Source organism: Populus nigra, chromosome 13 (assembly GCF_951802175.1).
Source record: "Populus nigra chromosome 13, ddPopNigr1.1, whole genome shotgun sequence".
In the NCBI taxonomy this organism is placed as follows: domain Eukaryota; kingdom Viridiplantae; phylum Streptophyta; class Magnoliopsida; order Malpighiales; family Salicaceae; genus Populus; species Populus nigra.
Window position 1 is genome coordinate 13,817,318 of NC_084864.1, and position 13,006 is coordinate 13,830,323.

Genomic DNA, 13,006 nt, shown 5'->3' on the forward strand with positions numbered 1-13,006 from the left:
ATTTTTTGAATCTTTGGCTAACGAAGCCCTTATATTTCAATAATTATTCTGCGAACCCACGTTTCGTCGTCGGTCAAAAAAAAAAAGTTTGAGCATTGAAAAAAAAAGAAAAAGAAACCACAAGTGTGTTTTATAAAAGCAATAAAAATCATAATTCAAGTTATATACCCCCAACTCCAAGTTGAATTAGCTTGTCATATATATATATATATATATATATATATATATATATATATATATATATATATATATAGATGCATCGAACATAAGACAAAAAAGAGTGATTATGTTAAAAAAAAAATTATTAAAAAAATCAATGAAGATACATTTCAATCAAATTGGGAGCGTCACAAATAAATTCAAAAATAAAAAAATGACCCAAAAAACCCGAGAATGTTTGCCGCCATGCAACCCATGCACGAGACTATGATAATTTTTCAAGAAACCAAGAAAAATATAAAATGTGAAGTGTTGGAGTTTAAAATTTAAAAAAATCAATAAAAATAAATCAATATCACCCGAGTTAACCTTTTAAATGTGTTACCTCGATCATGAGCCCAATGTAATCCAACATGAAAAAATCACGACACTCAATTCTCAACCAATCTAATGTTAGAAAACAAAATTGAAAAAAAATACTAAATTTAACAAAAAACCAAAAGAAAAAATATAAAAGAATGGGATCAAATATCGTTTGACGAGGAAAAATTATCTTTTGTCGTGTCATTAGATTTCCAGTGATATCTTCTTCCTTCCTTGGCAGCACATGTTTAGTTTTTCTTGGATGGATTGTGGCAACATGTTTTTTCTCTCTCTCTCTTATTTCTCTCTCATTCCTTGAAATTTGTGCTTAATAATTATATTTTCATCATGTTTTTTTTTGGGTGTTTATTCATTGAATTCTTTTGTGAAATTAATTTTTATTTTTAATTTAGCACTTTAATCTAAAATTATCTACCCTCTCATTTTTTTTTCTTTCAAATTTTATTATCATTTTTTTAATTGTTATTTTTTAATTTAAAATTCTTTTTTTGTGATTGATTATTATTTTCAATTTCATTATTTAACATTTAATTTTGTTATATTTAGGCTTTATGGGTTTTCTAGGTTTAATGCTTCCAATCAAATGGCTCGAATAACAGGTTTTATAAGCTAATGTGGGTTCCTATAATTTTTGGATTTATTTTCTTTTCTGATCTCATTGCTCAATGTTTGTTTTTTTTAAAAAATAGGCTTCATGGTTTTCTTGATTTTTCTTTTTATATAGTTATCCCAATCTTATGACATGATCCATGGGTTACGTGAGTTAAACTAGGTAGGCTTGTGCCTATTTTTTTCTTTTAATTACTTTTTTCTATCCTTTTATGTTATTGAATTTTTTTTTTGTGAATTTTATCCTTCGATATTTTATTTGATTTTTATATTTGATGCTCTCGATGAAATAGCCAGGATATATGTTTTATAACCTAACAAAGGTTGACGTATTTTTTCCCATCTCATAATTTAACATTGGTTTTTTAAAAAATTAGGTTCTGAGATTTTCCATGATTTTTTTTTCAAGTTATTCTGATCTCATAACCTGACTCATAAGTTTGGCGAGTTAATCCGAGTAAGCTCAGGTTGTTTTTTGGTTTATGATTGCTTTTTTTTGTTAATATTTGTATATTATTTTTTTAATTTTATCATTTCATATTTTGTTTGTTGAAAATTAAATTTCAAGGTTTTTTTAAATTTATTATTTCTAATCAAATTACTCGGGTGATTGACTTAATAGATTAACATGGATTCACATAATTTTTTTTGGTTATTTTTTTTTTATTTTTATCATTTAACAATTTTTTTAAAAAAAACAGGCTTCGCTTATGTTGATTGAATATTATTTTTTTATTTAGTACGTGATAAAATACGGGATATATACACAGACACACATGAACTAAGGCAAACATAATTTTCTTCTGCAACAATACTAAACAAGCATTCCCTCATTCTTCAATGTATTCGTATGCATGGCATCTCAACTAGCTACCTCTTTTGCCATCCTTCTTGCTTCCCTCAGGATTTGTATGTTTAGAGGAATAGGTGGAAACCCTAAAAATCTGAGAGCTTGAAGAGGGATTTGCGGGGTTTCAGAAGGAGAAGAGAACGGTTTTCCAATTTTAATATCCTACAAAGCTTCCTGGTATAAATCTCAGATGATGAAATTTAGTTTCCTCTCTGGAAAAAAAATTGAATTTTCTTTTCCGTTTTTCGTTTGTCTAATCGATTTGGGGTCTGATTACTATACAATCTTTTGATGGAGGTTTTTTTTTTTCCTGAAATATCAGGTGAAGGCATAGTCTGCTCCAACATTAACTGAATAATTTGTCATAAAATTTCATTCTTGTTTAAATTTATGGGAGATATGAGCACCAGTGAAGTGAAATCTCGGTCATCTTCAGCCGAAACAATCGGCAGCAACCAAGATATTCTGACTGAGATTCTTCTTCGAATGCCTGCAAAACCATTGCTCAAATTCAAGCGTGTATCAAAACAATGGCTTTCATCGATTTCTGACCCTGCATTCTCCGTATTCTGACAACAAATCCTTGACGAAACACCCAATGCCCTCATGCTCTGTATGACTTGCATTCCCAAGTTACATATCTAATATAACTAGAGATATTGTGCCTTTTCACCGCTGGTCTATATATGAAGCAGGCAGAAGCTAAAGAAATTTTGATGATAAAAAAGGGTTCTAAATATAAATTTTAAATTCATAAATTTATTCTCTTTTAAAAAATAATTTTGATGATAAAAAAGGGTTCTAAATATATTTTAAAATAACATAAAATTATTTTAAAATTATTCTAGAAATAAATATATTTTTATTGTTTCTGGTTTTCTTCCCGATGAAATACTAAGCGAATGCAATCTAACAGTGCAACAGTAGTCCTCGGTCAAGGAATTAAAGGCATTCAAAGGAGGCGACTCCTTCCGAATTCCATTAGCAATTTAGCATAGATGCTGGAGATGGCACTTCTGTGGTTGTACCCCAGCCTAATGGGCAAACCTAAAACATGCCACCTATAAATTGAGGCCAGTCGTGTGAGATCACAAAAGCAGATTGGGAAAATGACAGAGAGGTTTAGATGTGAGATCACCTATCACTGCTCTCATGGACTCCTTCAAAAAAATCACCTCATGTTCCCATCTTTTCAATCCATTATACGCAAAATATTCCCATCTTCCACGCAAACACCTCATGTTCTCTTTGCTAAATCCACTGAACACCCCATGTCCTCGAGATCCACTCAACAAAGAAGAAAGCCCTCAGCTTCTCAGCCTGACAAACCGAATGAAGCATGTATGTCTGTCTGATTTGGAGTTTTCTCTCTTCGGACTTCGAAATAATGTTAATGTTGATTGTTGAAAGCTAGAAGGATGCGGTTCAAGATAAATTTATTCGGGTTTGGGAAGGAGCAGAGTAGTTCTCAACCTCTTACATCGTCAGAATTCCCAATCCTTTATGCATAAACAGGAGATATTTCTTATCAAGGTTCTATAGTTTTTTTATGGTGCTGAGCTGATGCAGGGTAGTATTCCATGATTTAGTTTGTGGACTCTTTTTCAGGATCTATTTGTTTCACTATGTATCCCATTAAGATAAATGCTGTTAAGCAGATAGTTTTTGTGCATCTGATGCATTGCAAAGACACAGCACCGCTGTAATATCATATGGATTCAGCCACTGTCATTTTATATGTTTGTGCTGCTTCAATTTGTGTTGATTTTATAATGGAGTTCCATGCATGTTCAGCTGCAATAGGAGGCAGGAAATGGACTCAAACTAGTAGCAGTAAATGAAGACAATGCCTTAATACAGAAAAAGAGAGAATGATTAGCACATCACAAAGCACAACAGGGGAAAGTCCAGCAAGCTTCCGATTATTTATTCATACAGAACCTTGGGCCAATTCCAGAACAGATTAAACTCTAGATTTATTCATTTCAAAGCTTGCTAGTGATATTGATGTTCCTAACTTTGGATTGCTTTGGATTGGTATCCTTTGGAACAACAATGGTGAGAACACCATTTTCAACTTGAGCTTTGATTTGATCCAGCTTCACATCTTCTGGTAGCTCAATTTCTCTAGAAAAGCCCCTCTTTCTTATCCCTCTCTCAGCTACATGCCAAACTGTGTCTTTCTCATGGATTTCCTCTTTGCCACCATCACCTTTTATGTGCAAAATATTCCCTTCTCTCACTTGAACCTTTATGTCCTCTTTGTTAAATCCTACTCACAAATAACATAAATTACTTAATTAACTAGAATTAATCAATTAATTTCAACTCAAGAAAACTCCAGAGAGGTTTAAATGTGATAGCAAAAAAGATTCAATCTTTCAATACAATTACCCTTGAACTAAAACAACCCATCAAATTTTACCTCTTAAAGATTCAAACTTCAAAAAGAAAAGACTAATTCAAGAAAATTTCAAGCATCAAATATCATGATTGCCTAATTCAAGAAAGTTTATTTACCTGGTACATTGACTTTCAAAATATGGGCAGCTGGGGATTCAAGCCAGTCCATGAGAGCAGTTGATCCAGACCATTCATGGTATGCTGGAGGGCTCAAGAACAAGCGCCTAAAAGGGTACCCAAAGAAGCCATCAGCCATTGTTGACGACTAATGAAAGAAGAAAGTGAGCTTTGTTATGGATTTTTTTGGTGGGTTGTGGTGTAAGATAAAGGAAGGGGTTTGGCTTGGCTTTACACGTCAGTTTGTTGTGTAAGAAAGTCCAGAAGGTTCTGTAGTGTTCTTTAGCTATGTATCCATATGCAGTTATGCCCTAACTACTAGTCTAGGACCTTGGAGACGATGAGATATGGCATTTATTGCTCACAAAATGTTATCTTATGATCTCCATTCGAGAGAGAATTTTTTTGTGAAAAAGCTTGGAAGGAAAAAAAGAAGAAAGTAGTGGCATATAAGTCATAGCATTAGAAAAATAAAACGAGAGCATCCAAAATTCAGTTTATATATTTGTTTTTTGTAATTTCTAAATTTTTTGTTTTTTAAGTTTATATATATATATATTGAGAATTATTGGATTTTTTAGATAAGGCTACGGGAACTATTGAACAAGTTTTTATTGGGATTTTGGTTGGAAGACTTAAAAAAATGTTTTTAAATTAAAATTTTATTTTTAAGGGTAATTTATATAAAATAAGTCAATACATATTTTTTTTATAATTCTATAAAATTTTAAAAAAGAGATTTTTTTTAATTATTAGGTTAATTTTTAATAAAACTCACAGTAGTACCGTGTTTTTTTAACCAAAAAATTCTAAAAATAAAAAATATCATCCATGTCCGATTGAAGGTGAATGTTTATTATTTTCTCTACGAATTCAAAATTCAAATTTGTTTTTACTTCTGAACTTAATCAGATACTGTTTCAAAGAAAAAGTAAAAACAGAAAATCCATAATCGTGTGGAAGATTCTGGTCTATCCAACAAGAGCCCATAAGCTTCCATAGTTGCCAGCAGGGCCTCTCTTAGAACACGACTGGCTCTTCATGGCCTGGCCTTAGCCCGACAATGCGAACCCTCTTCCTTCCAAAGGTTTTGGATGTCGGATTTTGATGATAGATAGGCTTCATTCTAGACTTTTGTGGAACACGTGTCCATATGTTTCATGCCAAGCCTGGAAAACCATGTAACTTTTTTCTCTAGGAATAAGACGGTGTTTGGAGGCGTGATTCAATTTTATTTTTAAAATGTTTAATTTTTTTATTTTAAATTATTTTTTATTTTTTTGGATTGTTTTGATCTTATATGCCTAGAATAAATTTTAAAAAATAAAAAATATTATTTTAATATATTTTTAAGTGAAAAACACTTTAATAAACAATATCTATATATCATTGTTCTAAGTACCTGTAAAATACAAAATTAAATTAAAATTAATTTTTTTTTATTTTAAATTAATTTTTTTGGTATTTTTGGATTGTGTTTGATGTGCTAGTACCAAGAATAAATTTTTAAAAAATAAAAAAAATATTATTTTGATACATTTTCAAGCGAAAAATAATTTAATTAGCAATATTTATCATTGTTCTAAATACCTCTAAAATACAAAATTAAATTACCATCACAATAAAGATAATGTTAAAAACCTAGAATCAAAACTTCCTAAAAAGGATTCAAACATTTTATCCATATGATTGGTGCATCAGATATATCAATCAGATGGTAAGTAATTTTTAGGATCCTAATGAACAAAACTCCATCGTATCAATATCTTAAAAACCTAATAAAAAAAATGCTTTGGTAGTTAGAGAGATTTGTTTTTTTATTTTATTTTATTTCTTGAGTTCAAATATCATGGATGAATATTAAAAAAAACAAATATTCCTATATGAGACTAAAATGAGAGGTATCCTTATAAATTTGTTTGGAGAAGAAATTTAATTTCAATTAACACAAAAATTAAAAGACATCCTTAGTTAATTAAAGAATTAAAAAAAAATAACAATAATAAGTGGATAGATGGATTGGAGATTCATTAGACATATCCAATCGAAATAATTATGAACATCTAAATGAAATTAAGTAGGTTGACAATGCTAAAATTAACCATTAAACAGAACTAATTTTAGTATCCCTTTTCACCTTGTGAACTATCAAGTTTGGAATGACACCAAAAGATAAAAAAGAAGTAGAATGATTGAGCATGACTCCAATTCCTAACAATCATGGATAAGAGATTCTAGAGAAACAAAATGATGTTGATGTACAACATTTAATATAAAATGATGACCAAGAAATAAAAGTTAATTCATATTATGTTGGTGATTATCCATTAACCACTTCTTTATATGGTTTTTTTTCATTCCTAATGCTTATCATGTTTAGCTTTTTTTAGCTGAAAATGAAAGAAAAAAACAATAAAAATAAAAGATTCGATTCAACTCAAGTTAACTCATTGACCTTATGACCATGAGCATATTATTAGGATAACCTATAGAAAGAAAAGTTGAAAAAAAGCACGAAGAACAATTTCTAATAAATCAAAAGTTGAAAGATGAGATAGGAAAAAAAAATAAATTTAATAAATAACCTGGAAAAAACTCAAAGTCAACTCATGTTAATATTCAAAATTTATGACCTTGATCATAAGCCTGGAACTAATTCCATTAAAGACAAACCCTAAAAAATAACAAAGTAACATTCTCAATCACAAAATAATAAGGATTGAAATTGAAAAAAAAGGCAATAAAAAAAGGATAAAAAATAAAAAAAATAGAAATAAAAAGAAAGGGGACCAAATATGACATAAAAATAAATCAAATCTTGAGGGATGAAATTGAAAATAAAATTTAATTAAGAAAAGGATAAAAAAATAGCAATTAAAAGAATGATAAACAAATTTGATATAAAAATTAAATGAAATCAAATAATGAGTAATGAAATTGAAGAAAAATAATATACAAAAGATAAGTAGAAATTAAAAGAATGAGGACTCAATTATATAAAAAATAAATGAAAGGAAACTTTTGTATTTTAGAAAAGAGAAGAGAGTGAAGAGGGGGGAGAAGAAAAAAGTCCATCATAGCCACACCATCGATACGTCGTTGACATGCGCCTCACCACTATTAAGATCTCGGTGCACCTCTCTTAATGCTGCTGTAAAAAGATGGTGTTTGACCACTAGAAAGACGCAAGCTCCTTCCACTTGTTGGCACTTGTATTGTATATGATAACCTGATTGACTGGTAAAAAAAGTATGAAAAAGAAATTGACAAAAAAAAACAAACAAAATTGATAAGAAAAAAAAACTCTTGACAACTTATTGCTTAGCTCAAGTTTCAAATTAAACCATGTAAGAGTTGCCATAAATATGACCCTGATTAGTCTTAAGGTAACTCGGTTGATTAGTAAAAAACATTTAAGGATAAAATTAAGAAAAAAATGATAGGAAAAAAAACTTTTTGATCCTATTTTTTTGTTTAATTCAAGTTTAAAATTAAACTATATAAGAGTTTTATTGATATGATCCATTTGATTTAGTTGGTTAAAAAAAATTTAAATAATCATTAAAAAAAAGTTTGAAAATAGAATCGAGAGGAAAAAAATATAAAAATCGAAGAGAGAGAGAGAGAGATTGATAAAAGAGGGTGTTAAAGTGAAAAGAAAAGGAAAAAAAAAGCTTCACTGTTCATCGCACAAAGCAGGCAAGTTTTTACGGTAGAGAAAGGTAATACAAAACTAGTCGTACTTATGAATATAAAACTTCCAACCATTCATTCCCTTCTTTCTTTATATATATATATATATATATATATATATATATATATATATATATATATATATATATATATATATATATATATATATATATTGGGGCTAACTTCACTTCTGTTTCTTCACCTGTAAGTTCCCATCACCTTATGGGTCCAATGGTAGATTCAAAACAATTGCATAATTGCCCATTTGGATCATAAAGCTATGACTATGAAACCCATTATCGCATAAAGAATATAAAGTTTGTCTGAAGGTTTTCCTACCTTACAGTATGTCAATCCATACCTACCTTTTACTGTAAGACTAATTTAAGTCCCATCTAAATGAAAGCTACCTCTTAGTATTATTGCATGTTTATTAGGGTAATAAAGATTGTTTTTTGAATATTTTTTATTTAAAAATATATTAAAATAATATTTTTTTTATTTTTATAAACTATTCTTAACATCAACACAGATAAATAATTAAAAAAATACAAAAAATAATAATTTAAAACTAAAAACATTACTTAAAATTTCTCAAAAATATGATCGATTGCAATACCAATCACTATTATAGACCTTTTTGTTTTTGCATTTAAAGCCTGGCTAAAAGCACTGGATGATGGATCTCAGTATATACTGCATGGTTCTTGCTTTTGTCGGTCTCCAAGTTATGCCAACATGTAATCCACGACAATGCAAGCTAGCTCGCTACCATACATTACAAAGCTAAAGAAGAAAAGTTTGTGATTGAAGTTCTCCCTACGATTTGGTATCAATTAATCCCTCAGTACTATAGTTTATATTAAAATAATATTAAACTATTTTTAAAGCTTCATCAAATAATACAATTTTTTGAAGTTTAGATGGTTATTAATACGGTACAAGGTATGTTGAAAGCTTTTCTTACGAGTACAAAAGAATGATTTAAGATATTCTTTTTCCCTTTTCTTGTGAGTTCTTTAAAGTTGCTTGAGTTTAAAGAAAGAGGTGATAGCTTTAAGCTCCAGATCCAATTTCCCCAAGATCCCACAGCAAAATTCTCCTTTCCATGGCATGATCACTAGTGTAAATTACTTGAAAGGTAAAGAGACAATGATTTGAAAAGAAGAGCCAGGTCTACAGAAGTACAAAAGAATGATGCACACACCATGACTTGCCATAAGTTATGGCAAGTCATGGTGTGTGAATCATTCATTTCTCTATGGCATCCATCAAGCACTTCTGCAACATGTACAGCACGGTGAAAAAAAAAACGTAGGGAACAAATTGCTTAGGAGCTGGGACAGAGGGAAAACAAGAATGATTTCTGGGTACATGTCAGTAGCTCTGATAGATTCATATGAAATACATCTGGGTTTTATTCTGTTAGATTGCCTTCAAACTTCAAGCAGCGCCTACTGGATATATGATTAGAATTAGACAGCATTGCTCCTTCGTGAGAGTACCGTCGGTGTGGTTGATGCATTTTGGGTTTGTTTGGATTAAAAGCTGATATCAAAAATGATATTTAAAAAATTTAAAAGTATTTTTAATGTATTTCAGAATGAAAAATATTTTATAAAGTAATTATTATCACATTTTCAAATATCTTCTACGTCCATGGAAAGGTGACGTTGTTTAATCTCTAATGAGTTTGGGATGAGATTGACAATTGATCATTATAGGATGAAATTGAGAATCATGCAATACACTCAGGATGATAATGGGGTTTTGCCTATTTTCTTAGTACAAAAGTAAAGGAATAGTTCTGGTTTAGGAACGAACAGAATCAACAGATTTGGGTTCTCAAGCACCTCAGTTGGTTAATATTCAAAGCTGCGGTTAACTCCAATCTCGAGAAGGATCATACAACTTTTTTGTTTTTTGATGATTAAGTTAAGAAGCATCTTAACTGCAGCACGACATTGATTTGAACTTAATCTAATCGTCACTTCAGTCTTTAAAACAGGGCTAAAACTTTCTATCCCACTAAATGAAAATAGTTTTCTAATTTCTCATGCATGAAATCACAGGTCGAGCAAATGAAGGGGACTTGCCCTTCATTGATAGAAAGTCGCAGAGAAATCAAGAAAAAAACTTGGTCAAAGTACTAAAGAAGACTGTCACCTCAGAAAAGAAACATACTTTGCAGCTTACTAAAAGAATATGCCAATTTTTTCACATTTGGACAATACAACTTTATCAAGTGGGAGAGGACTGAGGAGAGTGGAATCTTAGCTACCCTTTTACTCTGTTTCCTAACTTTGTTTTATAAGATGCATGCCCCCACCCACCCACCACCACCACCACCACCACCACCTTCTTTCTTAATTTCCATTTCTTGATTAATCCTTCCTTTTGAGAGTAAAACTAGAGAAAATCTTAAAGCGGGAACAGAAAGAGAAACAGAGGAAAGTTGGCATCATGAAGAAAGGAAAAGGGAAGCAAAAGAACCACCAAAAGCAAATCACTTTAGCAGGCTGAGATTTGAGTTGCAATAGTTTATTTTCCTGCATGCATGAGAAACATTATTGGCAGTCAGAAATCATGCTAACCAGATATGAAAGAAGATTAATCAAGGCAAGAAAACTTGGGATTTTACCATTTCCTCCAAACACCTTTCCCAGGAAAGCAAGAAAAATGATGACCAATGCCACTCCAGCCAATATTCCAATAATAATTGCAAACGTCTTCTCACCATCATTGGTATATTTATCTGCTTTTGGAGAGAGAGAGTTAGCAAGAACCGCTTATCATGAAATGGCAACCCAATTATTTCTCTTATTTCAAAACATTCTAATGTTAAAACTTTTTACTATTTTAAGATAAGTTTTTGTACCCTTTCCTCCAAATCCTAGGTACATCATTGGCAAAAAAATAATAATAAAAATTCAATATTTTATAATAAATTGGTGAAGATAAATTATGTTTGGTGAGTGTTTTATGCAGAAGAATTAATAAATAAGAATGAACATGTTTGATTAAAAATATATTAAATCTAAAATAAATTTGAAATAATTTTTTATAATTTTAAAATAAAAAAGATATAATCTCTACTCCGATTATCTTTTCCTCTTATATTCCAAAATAATAACCATACGTGATCATTATTTAGTTCTTGATTTCATGATATTTTCTTGAGAGGGGAAGATTTAATGTAAATTTCTATCACACCAGCATTTGAGGCATAGAAAAAATGATTAACACTTTTTGGGAGAAATCTTGTACTAATTTACATAAAAATAATTATCAACAAAAATTAAGTACTATAAACATATTCATCACTCTAATTAGGGAAAAAAAAAAAACTAACAAATTCATCACAATTTGAAAGCATGGATTACCACTATGAGCCTTGGAATAAGCATGAGGCCCACCGGTGGTGTACCTAGCATAGCACTTAGCCAAGAACATATCACCGTAATCCGCAGTGCCGCAGTCTGATTTCAGCCGTCCGATCGCCTCCGACAAACAATCCTGGCATTCTTCGACGCTCAGGTCACCGACACATTGAGCCACCCCCTGGACATTACCCGACCCACCAACCCGGTAAAGCCCACTTGTCCCAGCCAAGCTCCCTAACACTGCATCCCTAAGGTTCATAGCATCCGTATCGTACCCAACCGAAGGTCCACATTTCTTCAACACCACAGTCTTATCTTCCACACCCAAAAACGTCGTGTTATCATACTTCACATAACATCCTTGTAGCTGCAGTGCTCCACCACAGGTCTGAGCACATAGGACACCGAGTTGACTCACTGCTCGAGAGACACACGTGGCACAATCCGGCATTGACAGGTCACCGCGGCACTGGTAAAGACCATAAACAACATCTTGTGTGCTTGAGCCCATGATGGTATAGTTGTTGTAAGAAGAGTAAGTGGCTGAGTTGACAAGAGAAGTAAGGAGAGAATTAAGGTTGGACTCATAAGGCGAGTCTTGTACATATTTTTCTTGAGTACAGCCTCCAACGACAAATGCGTCTGTTGAATCTGAAAGTGAAGGGCTAGGGAGAGATGACAAAGAGAAGAGGAACGTGAAGGTTAAGAGTAGTGTTGAACTCGTTGTTCTTCCCATGTCTAGACAAGTTTCAGACAGGGAGAGAAAGAGAGAGAGTGAGAGAGAGAGAGAGAGAGGATATAGAGGCAAATCGAAGCCGTTGGTTATGAAATTAACGTGAGCTTAATACAAGACTCTTGTTTCTCTCATCTCCACCAGTCTTTTTGTGTGGCTCCTTCTTTAATTCCATGTACGTGGGAGAATAGGCCTTTATATATTAATAATAATAATAAAAATTAGTGGGATCGATCATTCGTTATGAAGTAACATGATTAAAAAACAATTATTTGGATAATTTTTTTTATTGATGTTGTAATTAACGAAGAATTATTAAATATACCAATACGGTTAAGAGTTAAATTCCTACATTCGCTTGGGATTTATATGAACTCATGTAAGAGTTAAATATTTTCAAATTAATCCAATATTTTTCTGTTGGGATAGCCATATTAATTATTTGTCATAATGGGTATTAAGTTTGGTTTCTTTTCTTAATTAACTTGTAGCATACAATTAGTTTGTCTAAAACAAAAAAAGATGATCATTACATGGTCGGATCAAAGCAGTTTGAGGGTGTTCTTAATTAACTTCTAGCATATAATTAGTTTATTTATTTTGGAGCAATGATGGGTAATTTCATGGCATTTGGAGAACTATATATCACTCTTAACAAGTATAATATTTATAATT

General features: G+C 31.2%; 2 protein-coding genes across 2 annotated transcripts; both read right to left on the reverse strand.

Annotated features, from left to right (window-relative positions):
• Positions 1-3,816: 3,816 nt before the first annotated feature.
• LOC133670647 (15.7 kDa heat shock protein, peroxisomal) lies at positions 3,817-4,947 on the reverse strand. The gene is made up of 2 exons (XM_062091202.1): positions 4,523-4,947; positions 3,817-4,274 (listed from the first exon to the last, which is right to left on the reverse strand). Exons 1-2 carry the CDS (start codon positions 4,659-4,661, stop codon positions 3,988-3,990), a joined length of 426 nt encoding a protein of 141 aa, XP_061947186.1. The 5' UTR covers positions 4,662-4,947; the 3' UTR covers positions 3,817-3,987.
• A 5,435-nt stretch (positions 4,948-10,382) lies between these two features.
• LOC133670678 (plasmodesmata-located protein 7-like) lies at positions 10,383-12,484 on the reverse strand. The gene is made up of 3 exons (XM_062091247.1): positions 11,599-12,484; positions 10,857-10,970; positions 10,383-10,764 (listed from the first exon to the last, which is right to left on the reverse strand). The coding sequence occupies exons 1-3, from the start codon at positions 12,332-12,334 to the stop codon at positions 10,757-10,759; spliced, it is 858 nt and encodes a 285-aa protein (XP_061947231.1). The 5' UTR covers positions 12,335-12,484; the 3' UTR covers positions 10,383-10,756.
• Positions 12,485-13,006: the final 522 nt, after the last annotated feature.

Bases quoted from the DNA above. Each gene is read 5' to 3' on its own strand.
- LOC133670678 (XM_062091247.1), bottom strand. From the start codon at position 12,334: ATGGGAAGAACAACGAGTTCAACACTACTCTTAACCTTCACGTTCCTC. The intron at 10,971-11,598 runs GTAATCCATGCT...CTCCAAAAGCAG, and splicing joins TTATTCCAAGGCTCATAGTG to ATAAATATACCAATGATGGT.
- LOC133670647 (XM_062091202.1), bottom strand. From the start codon at position 4,661: ATGGCTGATGGCTTCTTTGGGTACCCTTTTAGGCGCTTGTTCTTGAGC. The intron at 4,275-4,522 runs GTAAATAAACTT...ATTTGTGAGTAG, and splicing joins TTTGAAAGTCAATGTACCAG to GATTTAACAAAGAGGACATA.